This window comes from Barbatula barbatula (assembly GCF_947034865.1).
Source record: "Barbatula barbatula genome assembly, chromosome: 8".
NCBI classification, from domain to species: Eukaryota; Metazoa; Chordata; class Actinopteri; order Cypriniformes; family Nemacheilidae; genus Barbatula; species Barbatula barbatula.
The window spans coordinates 17218660-17235361 of NC_136771.1; the positions used below are offsets into that span (position 1 = coordinate 17218660).

The 16702-nt window shown below is 37.3% G+C and overlaps 1 protein-coding gene across 1 annotated transcript; it reads left to right on the plus strand.

Annotated features, from left to right (window-relative positions):
• The first annotated feature begins 195 nt into the window (after positions 1-195).
• sh3d19 (SH3 domain containing 19) lies at positions 196-16656 on the plus strand. Its single transcript, XM_079461660.1, has 20 exons — positions 196-441; positions 4478-4517; positions 5872-5912; positions 6011-6056; positions 6888-7014; positions 7922-8105; positions 8200-9156; positions 9533-9640; positions 11819-11904; positions 12782-12822; positions 13026-13266; positions 13389-13457; positions 13591-13734; positions 13866-13950; positions 14029-14159; positions 14242-14312; positions 14442-14671; positions 15869-15915; positions 16053-16233; positions 16320-16656. Exons 1-20 carry the CDS (start codon positions 366-368, stop codon positions 16331-16333), a joined length of 2919 nt encoding a protein of 972 aa, XP_079317786.1. The 5' UTR covers positions 196-365; the 3' UTR covers positions 16334-16656.
• The last annotated feature ends 46 nt before the right edge of the window (positions 16657-16702 follow it).

Below are 16702 nucleotides of genomic sequence, written 5' to 3' on the forward strand. Positions count from 1 at the left end.
TTAACATATATGAAAAAACGATTAACAATGCCAGGCCTGTATAAATAAACATTCACCAATATTGCTATAAAAGTAGGCTTTTTCTTGCTTTATAAAATCAGTTATGGTCAATAATCTCATGTAGGCCGTAAGTAGCCAATTGTTAACAGTTGCTAGTTAGAATTTCAAACCCGGTCTTTTTTTGCCCTCTACTGCACAGCAGATGTACAGACACGCGATGAAACTGCACTTCGTGCACAGACCATCTCTGACTCTAGTCACGCAACACAGCCTGGCTTTATGCTTTCTGTCATATTGCCCGAGAGTTGCGCAGGGAAAAAAAACTTTGAAATTAACATCTCCGCAGTGTTGAGCACTGAATACGAATGGCTGAAGCTCGATATCAGGATGGAGATGAAGATAATCCAAATGTTAGCGCTAGAAGAAGAGGAGATTCAACAGGTAAGACTTCATACGTAGCCTATAGGAAAGTTCAGAGTTTAATAACATTTAGTGAAGTTCAAACTTTATTCTGGGGATTTTAAAACATGTATGTGATAGATTCGAATGATTTAAAGATTCGAACTACATGTGTGTATGGTACAGTATCACACATGAAGATGCTTTTGGCGACTTTCTGATGTGAAGATGTTTTAAAAAACTTTTAATTAAAAATGAAATGCCTTTGTAATTCATTCTTCTTTTAACATTAACGAAAACGTAAAATATTTAGCCTAACGTAATGATGCACTTGATTTATTGAAGATTTAACTTGAGATGAACTGTTATGACATTAATGAGATTCTACGGTCTTGTATTAATATATCGCTTATAGAATATGTGATGCAGAGTCCAAGAACTTATAAATCCTGTTGATATCCCACAAGTCAGATCTGCGGTGAAAAAATCCTCTTGATCTCCAGCATTAGTCTTGGTGTTCTGGTGAGTCAGCTGTGAGGGAGGGAAAACAGCAGGTTATAACTTCTCCCCTATGCTGACACACAACAGGTGACACAACTGAGGAAACATGAGGCAGCAGTTGTGCATGCTGCAGCCTGTGTGAAAGTGAACCACCTGTGCGGTGTCAAATGTATGTCTGGACAGTCAGCTCAATATTATTTCACGTCTTGACATTATTATGTGTCTTTCCTATGGTTATATTTTACAGTTCAAACAGTGTGTGTGTGCAATACCACAAGTAACGTTTTTTGCTGGCAGGTTTTAGGCCGTACAGGACTTTTCAACCTCCAGGCAAGACTCCATTTCAATTTGAATTCTTTGAAGCAGCTACTCTAAACTCTCCCGATATCATAAGAAGTTCTCCTGCTTTAACATGTTAGACTATGTTATCATAGCATTGCTGTTGGCATTGTGCCCCATTTCCGTAAAAATGATCTTTCAGTAATTCCACAATGATTTTTAGGTCATCCTGTTTCACAATAAGGACTTATTGTGATGGTGTTTCCATAACTTTATGCAACACAAATAGTACAGACAAGCACACGTGATCCCACCTGCTTCAACAAAATCGATCACTTTGCATCAAGCATTTTATGTCTTAGCTATGACAAAATGAAGGCGTATTTGTTGTGGTAGTGACCTAATATGTAACAGGAAAGTAAATGCCTGTAAGTTTGTCTAATTTGACTGCTGTTTTACATTTTGTGAACCTGCTTCCTCAAAACATGGTTAATATGTTTAATGCTTGTTGGTTTAAATTGTATGGTACTGTATATAAAGGCTTTTACTTTAGTCTAGTTATTAATTAATTAAGTTTATTATAAATGTATTAAGTTTATTATTAATTTATTAAGTTTGACCGAGATGTTTCTGTAATTCTGTAGCTAATAATGTTACTCTAACAAGTGTTCCATCAGAGTTGGACAGCTAGACATCGCTGTATTTTACATTTCTTAGATTTCTTATCAGAGTAAAATTTCCGTAAAGTTTTTATTAATATGCCTTTATTGCGGTACATATTTTGAAGTGAGTTTAATATAATGTTAGTTGGTCCAGTGTGTTTAAACTTAGTCATATCCGATTTTTTAGAGAAGTTTTAAAGAACAGTCCTTTAAAGGTAGCAAGGTGATTTTAGGTCCTAACTTGTAGTCTGTGGTGGAACCTTATTTAAAGACTGATTTCTGGTCAGTATAAAAAGGTTTTGTCCGTCAGTACAATGGGTGGCCTGCACAGACAGGATTTAAACACAGAGGAGACACCCTGTCAGCAAAATTGCCTCCCATAGTCTGCTCATAATGCCTTCCAACTTGTCTAAACACAGATCTGTACCCAAAAACATTCATGCCAATACCATTTGAGATCATTTCTGGAGGAAAATACATGGATAATGAGTCATTTGCAGTTGTTTGGTGTTTTTTGTGAAGTCCTGATAGTTACAGATATTCAGAGTCGGGAAAACTTGAAAAAAGAGAGCAGGTGAGACTCATGTCTTGTCAGTTTTTGCCCTCAGGTGTGCAGGGAGACAGTTTTCTTTGTTCTTCTGCAACAAGAAGTAGTTGTCACTAAATTTTTTGTCTTTCACACCTGGTGCTCATATCTGTCTCATGTGATCTGGTCCACAAGCACTCGGAATGTCATTTAGCCTACACCTGCTTTTTAAATTTGACCCCTTGTAATCAGGTTTCATTTAGAAGTTTTCATTTATATATTTTTTAATTGTTTTTCATATATTAATATGTCAAGACGGGTAAAAGCAAGCATTGTTACACAAGTCTCTATGCTGTCTCTATGCTGCTAGCTAGAGTCTACTACTGTATTTATGCAGAGGATCAGCACAGTGTTTGGATTAGATCTGGGGTTCCCAAAGTAGTGGGAGGGGGGTCGCAAGATTATTATTATTTTGTAATTATTAGAAATAGCATATTTAATCCATAATTGTAAAATATTACTTAAAACCATGTAAATACAAGCCATCAGCCTTTCAAATTTTCTTCCCCTTGATCGTGAGTCCTGATGATGTTAGACTGCTGTGTTCTTTTGTGTTGTAATTATGCCCGCGTTTGGTAATAGTTCATGGTTTATGTATAAAAACAAGTAAAGTAATGAGTAAATTGCTATAAAACAATATTATGTTATACTGTGTTCTTTTGTGTTGCCAATGTACGCCTGTTTTGGATCAACCTCATTACCTCTGATGATAGTGGGGGTCATGAGTGACTGGCACTGTTATTTTGGGGGTCGTGGGCTGAAATGTTTGGGAACCCCTGGATCTGGTAATATTTAACTATTGTTTTGATTCACTAATGTCAAAAGTGAACCACTTCCTGCTTGACCACATTCCTGCAGATCACAGGCTGTCAACATACCTACTGAAAACAGGGACGTCACTTTTTTCTGGGAGTTGTGCTTCCCCTCTATATCTTTGAATCAAAAGGTGGGGAATTTACAATATGTAGACACTTTCTCAGGGAGTGACTCAATGTTCTCAGCAGTATGCAGGTAAGAATATACATTTCAGACAATTGTATTTTTGCAAGACGAGTTGCAGTTAAGCGTGTCATAGTTAGGCATTAGACATACCTTGTAAATGCAGTGGCAGACAGTAATAGAAGTGACCTGTGGTTTAGCCAACTCAATTCAGAATGCTCTGGTTGTGTGGAGTCACATACAGAGAATGTAGAAACTGGAGCCAAGTGTGGGACAGCAACTGGTCAGTAGTTGACTTTACTAGTCAGTTGTTGAAAAAAGACTTACATTTGGCTAAAGTAGTCATTAAGATGAACTGTAGTCTTATGTGTGGTATATGTTTCTTTTTGATCTGGTTTCAAAGCATACCCATTTACACCTGTATTAGCGCTGACCGCTTGCAGACTAGGTGTAAACAGACAGTACGCATGTCTTTGAGATCACCTTTAGTAGGTAGGAAAATAAAAATAGAATATATTTATATTTAAATTATTAAATCGATAGTTCTCCAAAATAAAAATGTCATTATATGTCTTTATGACCTTTAACCAAGCATTGGCCCCTATTGACTTCAATTGTATGGACACAAAACCACAAAGACATTTTTCATAATATTTTCTTTTGTTTTGCATGAGACAATCCATTTTAGCCCTTCTTCACACACAGTAAAAACATGCCAGTCTTGTTACACAGGATTTGATGTTTGCTGAACTTAATTGTGATCATGTTTTCAATAGATTTACTTCTGAAACTGATCAAAAATGTGTTCAAAAGTGAAAGTGTGCAGTTTGACCATGCTTTCCAGTACCTGTTAGACTGGACTGAACTGGTATGTGCAAATAATGGTTTCAAGAACAAGCCAAAGCTGTGCTGTTTAAAACAGGTTTATCAGGAACATTCCTCACGGTTTATCCAGTCAAACAGACAACGTCACCACTGCCAGCTATGCGTGAGGACATTAGGGACTGAATGAAGCAAATGTAGATTCATTTAGCGACTAAATCAAATTATTCTAGAAATTTAAATGGAAAATTAGCATTTTAGCTTATACTTTGCTCTTTCTGTTTTACAGACCGTTCAGAAAGAAATAAACCTGAAAACATACATGTGAGGTAAGATCTTATCTATTTTCCCTTGATATTGATGAGGAAGGTGTGCACAACATAGCACATGACAAAACATTATTGTTTGTTCATACAGCTTTATGTAATAAAATATTCTCCTGTTAAAGTTAAGTTTATATGTCAACTTTATTCTCTTTGAGCATTTGTGTTTTGACAGCTTCTAGACAGTTCTCTTTTAAAGTTTGTCTAGTTTGAGGTGTACATTTGTAACTGTACTCAATGTACTGTTTTGTTTAATCACTTCAGGCCTGTTAAACATTAAACAAGCCTTGAAATGTCATATGTAATTCTAGACCTTGACATGTGAAATCACAATTTGAATATACAGTCTATCCAATAGCCTATGAGTGCTTAATTTAGTTACAAGACAAACATTTAAATAATTGAACAAAACTCAAACAATCAGCTTTGTTTAAGTTGTTTTTAATTAATTAAAAAAAACGTAAAGGTCTCCAACATGAATCAATCCATGACAGAACTATAATGGATGGTTGTGTTTGTTTGTAGCCGAGTCAAAGATGAACCTCAACAGTTTAAACACTGAGGGTGTAAATCCAACATGTCAGCTGGTTTTAATTTGAGGCTTTCTGTAGCTGCCGCTGAGAGCCTGCTAGCATGCTAGCCATCTCTCTCTCTAACACACACACGTACACGCACACACAGCGTGTATGACACATCACTTCAGCTATGCAGAAGGCTGGAAAGTGGAAAAGTCAGAAAGCAAAAAGTCTTGGACGTGAACGTTCAAAGTGCTTTCACCAGTAAACGCTGTAGTTTTTGGGTTGGATGGTGAAACCACCATTCTAAGGTATATGACTTTGCACTTGCACTGAATTTCATGTTAAATGTTTGTGTTAAATGTTAGTATGAATGTTGAACTTCATGCTCGTTTTTTTTCTTCTTCAAGCTCTGGTATGTATTGATAGATGGAGTTCATTGTGCTTTTGAATGTAGAAGAATGAAGAATGTAGTACATTGACACAAAAAGTTTAAGGAAAAATTAAAGCAACTGTTTGTAATGTAATAAAAGTTACCATGTTTTTCTTTAAGAAATAACTTTTTGTTGTAAAAATTGGTGGAAAATATGCTGTAAGTTCATACTTTGTGTACATGGATGCAACAAATCTGATTGGTTGGTTTCTACTGCCAACTTGATCTGTCTTCTGCTTGGGTAAAGAATCTGAACCGAGTTTAATCGGAAACATTTGGATCAATGGAAACAACCATAAAAGCTTTCAGCTACACAACAGCAGCTTTCATTCTTAGTCAGTATTTGAATCCGAGCTAAACAACACATCTGTTTTACTCTGTGTGTGGTGCTTTGTTCTGTTCATGTGTTTAGTCAAGGACCCCTCTCCTCAATCAAAGCAGCCTTTAAGAGAAGTGAGTATGATGCCCGTCTTTATCGTTTTATTTGGAGAAATTGATGTAAAACGTAAATGTCATATAATATATACATAAATATATGTCAAATGTTCCAGCATCTGCACGTGCTCATTCACAGACTGACACCACAAGAGAAAGAAGGTGAGGTCATTGAAAGTTCTGTTTTGGCTCATTTTTATTCCTTTTTTGTTTACATGGGACTATGATGTATTTAAGAGAGTGTTTGAGAAAACACATTTAAAGTCTGAGTAAAGTGAGATTAAAATATTCAGAGTTTGTCAGACAACAGAAAAGTGTGTTATTAATCGGCCGTTATCATGACACCGTTTCTCAACTGTCAAATACCGCTAGGGCGGGGTCATACATGCTCGGACGATCATTTTATCATCGAGTAACCGTTTTATGCCCGCCCAGAAAATCCTGAACACAGAATTGGTGAAAAACTGTTAAATTGTTTAACTCCACAATCTTTGTAATATCTTTGCAATATATTTCTAACATTTATTATGTGTTTAGAAATAAATCTCTGATTTCTCTTTACCCGGTCTTTAAAATCACGGATCTTTCTCAACCGAGTTAAAGGAACATTTTATGCACATGTTTTGCATGACCTCTAAAACTGTATCAAATTGAATGCTGGTTGTGATTTCCTAACAAAAGAAAAAAAAATGTCTTCAATATTATTTTCATAAGCCTTAATGTGGACTATTCAATCAGTCTGGTAGATATTTGTGCTGGAAACTTCGTTTTTTGCCTAAAGATAATTTTCTGCCAATATTCCAATTTAACTGCTTAATGGAAAGTTACTGACTTGTTACAAACCATGCAGTATTTCATCAAGGTTTAGACTAGATTCATTCTTATCATGTGCTTGTACAAAACCAAAAGTCTGATCTATATACTACAATGTGTGTGTAAAAAATACTTTCATCTGAATTAATGAGAACTGATTATTGCTGTTTTTGTTTAAAGGCGTCCAGAGATTACCATCCTATCTGCAGAGCCGCTACCAGCCACTTCCTGGTTTCAAGGGGCATCTGGTCAAGCGTTTACCACCACACAATCAATCTGGAGTGACAGCATATTGAGCCCTGATCAGGTAGTGATTTTTAGATGGTTTCTATAAACAAACGCTACTGCACATGCGCATACCAACCTCAACCGTTAGATGTCAATGTAACAATGTAACAGTAGGACAAATGTCTTTGTACATTACGTTGTTCTGTTGAACACAAAAGAAGATATTTTGAAGAATGTAGGAAAGCAAATCGTTCTGGGGTTACTTCTAACTACCATTGAAATGTTTCCTATTATGGGGGTCAGTGGGGGCCAAGAACTGTTTGGTTATAAGCATTCTACCAAAATATCTTTCTCTGTGTTCATCAGAACAAAGACATTTTTGACAGATTCAGAACAACGTGAGGGTGCAAAAATAATGAAAGAATTTTCATTTTTGGGTAACCTGTCCCTTTAAGACTGCTCTAAGACAGCTGTGGGTGATCAAGATTCTGTATAAAGATACAATGTCACATGGAAGCAGATCTAAAACATGCTTGGTCTGACCTTCCTCAGACCCTAGTACCTAGTAATGTCTGATACTGCTCAGTGTAAATGAACAAAAATATAAGCCGCTCTAAACTACATGAGAACCAAGAAGCAGTAGCCAAAACACACAGCTCCATTTGTTTAAGGCCAACGTATAAGTTTTCATAATGTCGCCGCAGTTCAGCCACAGTAATTTACTTGCTGGTGTAGCAAACCACCAAAAAACAGCAGGGAGTCATCCTTTGTAATGAATTGGATTTCGTCAAGTTGTTTCTAACTTTTCTTTCACTAGCCAAGAACATAAAGTACTGCATATGTGGATGCCTAAAAACCTTAACCTAGTCCATTTCACTGTAATTGTGCAAGATGGTCAATCTGATTGGTTACTCTGTGCCAGCGGATGTGCATGTTTGCCTGGTTTGATGCTTGAGTTTGATTGACATCCTTTTCTCATGCTTCAGCTTCCACCGTCCTATGAACAGGTGATCAAAGAAAAGACACAAGAGCAGGATAAAACGCCAACACCCTCTCCACGTCGCTCACTTACAACCAATATTGCCACTCAGACTGACACATTAGAGCAGAGTGCCACTAATCCAGATTCCAAAACGCCTCTGCGATTGATCAAACAACACAGAAGTGAAGGTTTGTTCATACTCACAAGGTTTAGAGAATCAATCTGAAACCACGAATCACCACACTTTACTATGGGACTGATTGATTATCTTTCTTTTTACAGTCTCATCAAAACAGCCGAAAAAACCACCTCGTCCATCACTTCCATCTAAACCCAAAGTACCACAAACCAGTCCCACACAACTGTGTTCTGATAAAGAGAACACAATTTCCATCCAGCCTTCTGTTAATGATAAAAATTTCTCTACAACCACCACAGCTACTGATCTGACCCCAATTCAACACCCTGTGCCCCGGCCACGTACCAAAACTAAACAGAGCCCAACCAGCCAGGTCAATGTGCCACCTCTGATACCATTGGAAGACAGCTGGGAGGATCATCCTGTAACCCCTGTGGAGAGCTCTAATGGTCATTCAGGCAAGTATCTGAAAGAACTCTTGGATGTTTTTTGCTCAGAACCTCAATATGATCTAAGCAACCCTGTCAACGTCCAAGAAAAGAAGACAGAGAAAACTGCACAGAACCTTAGTGAGAACATGACTGCGCTCTACAGTGACCGCAACATCCGTGCAAAGATCCAAGCTTTCGAAAGTCCGTCTAACGTAGAGAACAATGAAACCACCGCACCTTCACCCAGGCCTCGAAAAGCTTGCACCAAACCACCTGTGCTGGCACCAAAACCCTCCATCGCCCCCCGACCCTCCATCAGAAAACCCAAAGAAGAAGAGCTTCCCCTGGATAATCACATATATGAACATGACAACATACCACCTACACCAGCTCCAAGACCTCAGTCATTCAAAAAAACTTATTTTGAATCAAAAGATGAATCAGATTTTCAGCCCCCATTTAGGACGATCCCTATCCCTCCATCACGACCCTCACTGGTAAAAGTTAAGAATGTAAGCTCCCAGGATGAGCAACTAGTATTAAAAGGATCTCCACTCAAGCCCAGCAAAGACCTACTCAACTTCAACAATCACAACTCTACTGCACTTCTGTCAAATGTCACGTCCACAGACAACATAGAAACCAGCGACTTTGTGGATGCTGCTGTTAGTAAGTGCTAATGTTTTTCTCAACACAGTGCAATGCATGATGCAATTATTTTGTTGATTTTATGTCCATAGAAAGCATATTAAATGTAAGTAAAATGTCTACTTATGGTTTTGGGAGAATGCAAATGTCATAAATTGATTTTTGTTGTAAATATGCAAAATAACATTGTTACACTGAATGACATTTTAGTGGTCGTCTTCTGTAAATTAGGGGAAAATAATTATTAGTTTTAATATATACATTTTTTGCTCAGAAAAACAAAAATGCAATTAAATAAAACAGAAAACTTTTTATTTTTTAGAGCAGTATTACACTTACTGTATTGTTTTCATGCTTGAACCCTTTTTTGTCTTTGACAAATATACATCAATTGCAGACTACTCTCCTATTAAACCTGGCCATCAAGCGGGATTCAGCTACACAAACATTCAGGCAATGTCCAGAAGGCCCACAGTCATCAGAGTCCCAAGTAAAACCGACAAGTGTGAGTGTGTGTGTCCTTATAAGTGTCCTTATTTGTGCTTTTTATTCAGATGTAATATGTTAACATATTTATCACCTACTGCAATGCAAAATGGACATATAACGATGGCAATTTGTTAAACTAATGAGACCAAAGAGCAAAAATAGCATCATACGAATAAAAACAATATAAGAATAGTACTTCCATCTGCCACAGGTTGCACAAACAGATAGCCAAGCCCCCAAACAATCAAATGTTGTTGTTGGATGCTGACTGTTTAGTGCCACACAATTTACACACCTCACCTGTAAAGCAGTGGAATTAAACAAAAAAGAAACTGTACAATTCATTCACAAAAAAGTTAAAGGGAACCCAGTGTATAGAGAGATGTATGGCTTAATGCATTGTAATCAGTTCTTCAGTAAATACCAGGTTCTGTAGGATAATATATATATATATATATATGTATATATATGTATATTTAATGCTAAAATAAGAAAGAAAGAAAATAAAGACGCTATTTGGTGTATTTTCATACATTTTAATATTGTTTGTCAGTGCATATTAATAACTATTTTATCCAGATTCTGGCTTTTTGATGTTGATTTGTCAACCTAACGTTATTGTCTTCTCTCCCTTGGTCATTAGCTGACGGGTGCTAATATTCACGCGTGCTCCAATACAGAATAAATAACCAAACCGCAAGCATCTTATTATTGTGTTTATCAGTATATTGTCATAATGTATAAAGTATACGGTTATGGTGGACGCTGATGTTACATGTCTTAAAGGTGGTAGTTTAAAGCTATGATTTAATGCACGCTTACCTTGAACAGACGCTTAGGCCTACTGATACTGAACACGTTCTTCTTTTATGGCAGGCAAACTGGCTTGTGTCAAGAGGACATACCGCCACCTACTGTCCCTGTGTGTTTATATATCTGATCTTGTGTTTTACGTGTCATATATTACTGTTATATATGGAAAACGTGTGTGCTTCGCTGTTGAGAAAGATAACTGGTTTAGGTTGCATCCATTTGACATCACGGATTTTGACGCCAAAAAAAAGTTGGCCTCCAAGTATGATGTGCTTAACAATAAGTGTACACGTTTCGATTTTCAAAAAATGCTTTATTAATTACATATTTTACGTGTGTTTTACGAGCTGTTGAGTTCCTGGTTCTATGAAGTCAGTTGTGGCCTGGGGCTTAGAGCGTTGGGCTTGTGATCAGAAGGTTGCTGGTTCAAATCTCAATACCAGCAGGTCATGACTGAAGTGCCCTTGAGCAAGGCACCTTACCCCTGATTGCTCTGCAGTAATGTGCTACTGTAAAAAAATAAAAATCCTACTTGTAAGTCGCTTTGGATAAAAGCATCTGCCAAATGAATAAATGTAAATGTAAGTCTCTCCTTTCGAAAGGATGTGATTGGTCGAGCTGAGCCAGTCTTTTGTGATTAGTCCACTGCTTAGAGTGTGTCCCAACGAGCCGTTCATTGTAGTCTTTAAAGTCCCCATGAACCGGAAGTTGCGATAGTTTTTACTTCCGTATTCTGACACATTTGAAAAAGGACTTTCAAAAGATTAGTGGGCGTTGCTTGCGTTTTTCACTGCGAATTGATTGGATGTGTACAAACAGATGTTGCATTGATTTTGAAATGAAACTGGCAGCGGCTGACTGTTGAAGGGGAGGAGTTAACGGATGCTCCGGCCAAGCCATCTAATATATGTCATTTGAGATGGATAGTCATTTCAGGGCGGAAGTGCATTTTCAGATTTCAGATTCAGCAATTTTTTCACCTGAACAAACCTAAATGACACAAAGAACTCTTCTGTCAATTAGAAAATAACAGAAAAATGTTAAAAAGATACATAAACAATATTATGTTTGTGGCCAGGTGTTATGATTGGAATGAAATACGAGAAGGCTTGATGGATTTAAAAGCTTGTATTGTTTTACAAAGAAAAAATACATAAATGCTTATACAGTAGTTATGTACAACCTACTTGCTGGCCTTCTATCGTGAGAATAATACTGTACCAACAGATGTTTTTACAACTGTAAGATTCTTTTTTATTAAAGTCAGCAACAGGCCACAGTTGCAGTAAATCCAACTAAAATTGCATTGAGCAGCTAATGGTATTATCAGAAAAAAATAATGCTCTGTTAGTAATATGATAAATTAATATTTGATTTTCAGACCTTGCAGAGGTGACAGGTGTTCCTCCTTTACCTGCACAGAAAGCTGTGGGTGGTCCCCCTACACCTGCCAAACCCATTCTCAAAGTAAGGCCTAATACACTTACCTCAACTCTCTTTTTTAACAGATCTACCTCAACAACAGATGTGATGTTATAGAACAAAAGCGTTGGGTGATTATGAGAAGTGCTTTTTAAAACACAAAGTGACGTTTGAAAAATAGAAACATGGCTTTACAGAGTTTTTTACACAAAGAATAGAGAGAGAGTCTTACTCCGATTATGCTTAATAAGCTGATAACAAGTAGGGTCATAGGGTTTTTCCGGCGAAAGCTCATACGTTAGCAAAACCCGCTCGGCAGAGGTCGTTTTTTTGTCTATTACTCTGATTTCTCGTTGCATGTAAACGCCTTTACCCGTTTTCTATCAGTTTTAAAGCCTCAAACGGAAGTAACAGGAAAATAATGCATCGAATCATGCAGTTCACGTAGAAATGGCAAAACGAAAAACTATAGTTGCATATGCAGGTACGGGGGACATGAGAAGACACAACAGACTGTGATGTTACTGCATGCGAGAAACCTGTCAAGTCCCAAAATTCCATGTAAACGCGGTTTTCTGCGTAGCCGGTTTATTAATATGCATGTCTTTTGATAGATATCCGTTCATTTTGTTCATGTGAACGCACTCAATGAAAGACACTTCACAGTACAACAGAGATTTCCTTTATTGTTATTTTCCCAACCAACTCATAAAGAATGAAACAAAAGAAGATAATGCTATCTAAAGATGTCCTAACATTACACTTACTATGTAACACAGTTTTTTCATGTGAAATACTGTGAGACATCTAAAGCAAGGATTTCTTTAATACATATTTCTTATATTGTTATATACGAAGTAGGTTTTATTAGTTATTTGTTAGTTTGAGAGCATTAACTCCAGAATATATTTTTTTCCCTCAGGATTCCTTCAGTCTCCTTTCTGATGTATCCCTTCCATCACGGTAAATGAATCCTGTATTTATTCCCAGCCGTTCTCATACTGACTTCTCAAATTCTGCCTCATAAAAACGCCTTTATGCTTTCCTCTTTTCATGGCTTGTTAGCTTGGCAGCATCAGCCTGGATATTGTTACAGTGAATAAAGATCTTCTATAGTCCAAAGAATCTGTACTCCTGCACCCTTAAACTCTGTGTTAATATCTCAGGCCCAGCGGAGGAAAGGTTCTGCCTCCTCGCCCACCACCGGCTAAAGCAAACCCTGGAAGACCTCCTCCTCCGCAGAAAGGTGGCTCTCTGCGCAGGCCCAATGATAACACAGTTCCACAAGGAGTATCTATAAAAATACAGCAACCTCAATATCAGCAATCAAACCGCAGAGCTTCGAGAAAAGGACCCGCCCTTCCGCCAAGACCCAAGCCTGGACGTTACCTTTACAACAAATACACAGTGAGATGTTATCTTAATCACACATTTAATCGATTTCATTCTTGTGTGATTCCAAAATGTCTAATTTGATCCTATTTCACAAAACTAAATGCAATTCTGCGTTGTTTTCATTGTTTATGCAGCTTGAGATCCCTCATGGCATTGCTCAGTTTGACTACAATGGCACAAACACTGAGGAGTTGTCCTTTCAGGTACATTCACTGTAAAAAAACTAATCTCACCTTACTGAGTTAGAGGCTATGTGTGTTTTTCTCATGTTTGACTGTTACCTGCTGGCAAGTTTCACTTGAGTACATATGTAATTCCATCCTATATTCCCTACAGAAAAATGAAGTACTTGTCTTACTCGAACAATTAGACAGACAGACATTTGAGTGCCAAGCGGGTAACGCTAAGGGAACAGTGCAGACGACACATATGCAGATTATTACGCCTTTAACGAATTTATCCTACAATTCTGCACCACAGGTAAACAATACTGACGTTCAGGCAATGTTTGTACATTGTTGACCACAATCATCATCATACAGTATAATCCAAAAAGCATTATGATCCTTACATAGTTAACGTTTGTTTCGTCTGTCCATGTCTTTCGACAGAAGAACAACCCATCTCAAGCTTTCAGTGGAGTGGTGTATAAAACTGGATCTTTACAAGTGCAAGCACTTTATGACTTCACACCAGGTACATACTGTATATACAGATATATACAGTCCTGAGCAATGATGAGACTGCTCCTGTCATAACGTCTGTGTGTTTCAGAGGGTCCAGGAGAGGTGGCTTTGAGGGCTGGTGATGTAGTGTCTGATGTAGAACAACTAGACAGTGAATGGTACATGGGAACGTGCAAAAACATGACTGGAGTTTTCCCCATTAACTACGTCAAAATACTGGTAACGTTTACTCCTATATTTATGCAAGAATGCCTGAAAATGTTATTTGTACACTGACATTGCCGATCATCTTTTTCTTCAGAATAAACCTGTTACGCCTGCCAAAGTGTCTAGCAATGAATGGAAAACTAAACCTGCGCCTGCGGCCATCAGGTAAGTCATCTTCATAGCATTTGATGGTAAAAACTGTAGTACCTCAGATTAATCCAGGTCTAAAGGGATTGATAAAACAGGAAAAACTCATGACGCTTCATCAGTAATATCTGTCCGACGTGTTTTCAGCAGTGGCCCGAGATGTGTAGCAAGGTTCGAATTCGAAGGAGAGCCAGGCGATGAGCTGTCATTCTCTGAAGGTGATGTAATTCAGCTTCTGGAGTATGTGGAGGACGAATGGGCTTCTGGAAAGTTGAACGGCCAGGTTGGGATTTTCCCTCTCAACTATGTGGAAGTGCTTGAGGATCTTCCTCCAGTCCCAGTGCAGAAATCTGCACCAAACAAGATTGCATTGCCTGGTAAGTGCCATATTCTGTGTCTTTTAAGACAAAAGTCATCATAATGGCCATACTTCTACATCTCATAGGCTTAAAGGGCCATCCTATAAAGTAGAGTGGATTTTCTGAGGCATCCCACTAACTAAAGCACAAAGTCACATGTTCTACACCATTATTTACCAAAAGATAGGGTGAACAAAGAAGTACTATTTCTTTCGTCAAGGTTAAGTGAAAGGGAGATCTTGCTGGAATGCACAACCTTGACCACCTGGAAACAACACAGAGAGAAAGCAATACATTCATACTGAGCAGTTTGACCAAGAAATACAAAACTCTCACAATTTTCACAGAACACATGTCTATGTGTTTTTCAGCATTTAATTAAAGAGTTCATTGGCAAAAACAGAACATTTTTAAAAAACATGGTTTTTGTGCATTCCAAGTAATATCAATGAAAGTGCAGTTGGGTTGTTTTGGTCAAGCAATAATAATAATGTTAACTAACACAATAAAACACTTGATTACATCAAACACGATTTTGAGCTATCTGTTTTTGCAAATAAACTCTTCAACTATTCTTTGTGTTATGTTACGTCAATACAGTAGTTTATGTTAGCTCATTGTGCATTTACTGATGTTAAATTTTAACAATATATTAGGAAATACTGTACTAATATGAACTAAGATTAATAACGCTTTGTTCATTGTTAGTTGATGTTAGCTAATGCATTAATGGTTAACAAATACAACACTGAAAGAAAAAATGAAAGAGTTTAACATAAAAAATATTAATTCACAAACACATTCTAGAGCAATTCAGTTTTCTGTAGAGCTGTCCGTAGTTCAGTCACTTTTAGATCACTAATCTTCCTCCCCACAATATGAACAGTATGTGGTACTGCAGCAGTCAGCATCTGTGTCACTGTGAGTCAGCGAGTGGGCAGCTCTCACTAGAGCAGAAATGTGAGGAATCTGCCCTTCTGTTTGTGTTTGATTAAAGGCTGAATGAAACTGTGTCCTCAATCTTATTCACTATACTACTGTCTGTAGTAACAGAGCGTGATTTTCAGTCTTAACCTGCTCTCACTTGAACCTGATCATCATCTTGTGTTTTATTTTACATTTAAGATTTTTTATACATTGTACATGCTATTTTATTTATTGAATTACATACAGTAATATCAATGAGCAATAAATGAATTACAAATTGTTTTTCAGGAATGGCTGGTTTAACTAACACACAAATGTCACACAAACCCAATGAGGTATCCATTTTCACACCTGCACCATTATCTTATTTTTTAATTGTAAAAACAGAACACTAAACAAATACCACTGCACTCAATTACAATACCATGAAAGTAATATGAAAGTGTTAAAACTGTCAGATGTGTGTTTGCAGGCTGGAGGTGTGGAGTGGGCCAAAGCTCTCTATGACTTCACAGCGGAGACTGAGGATGACTTGTCCTTCAGGCAGGGAGACCGAATACTAGTTACTGCTCACATAGATGATGAGTGGTGGACCGGGAGGCTAAATGGCAGAGAAGGCGTCTTCCCTAAAGCATTTGTAGAGGTCGAGACAGGTGAGATTATGAAGTAAACTTAAGTTTTCACATTTTAAATAAATTTGCAATTATTTTCAAAATTTGTGTTCTTTTTGTCTGTGCAGCTGGATGGAAGTGACACTAGCACAATTAATCAACCAGAATATTACAGAAGCAGCGTTTTCTTATGCCAGATTTTTTTATTTAGCATTTTATACAAAGGGCTTAATTTAAACAGTTTATGTAATGTATTTATGGACAAACTTTACTATTCTACCTAGTGAAAAGTTAAATTCTTTGGGTCAGTGTTACTTCAGATTTATACTGTTTTAGGTCTATTTATTTAAACTGTAAAACACAGTATGCACTTGTTTAAACCTCAAAAGCAAGCGTGGAGCACCACCTTGTGTCTGGAATGGACGAAAGATATATGCTTTAGCCAAATAAATGACGTCATGTTTTACCTGCTTGTCTTCTGTGTTTTGACAACTTTTACCTGTACAGTTTA

Coding starts and splice junctions, on each gene's coding strand:
- sh3d19 (XM_079461660.1), top strand. CDS start 366: ATGGCTGAAGCTCGATATCAGGATGGAGATGAAGATAATCCAAATGTT. Junction 6,057..6,887: donor GACACCACAAGAGAAAGAAG/GTGAGGTCATTG, acceptor TTTTGTTTAAAG/GCGTCCAGAGATTACCATCC. Junction 12,823..13,025: donor GATGTATCCCTTCCATCACG/GTAAATGAATCC, acceptor TTAATATCTCAG/GCCCAGCGGAGGAAAGGTTC.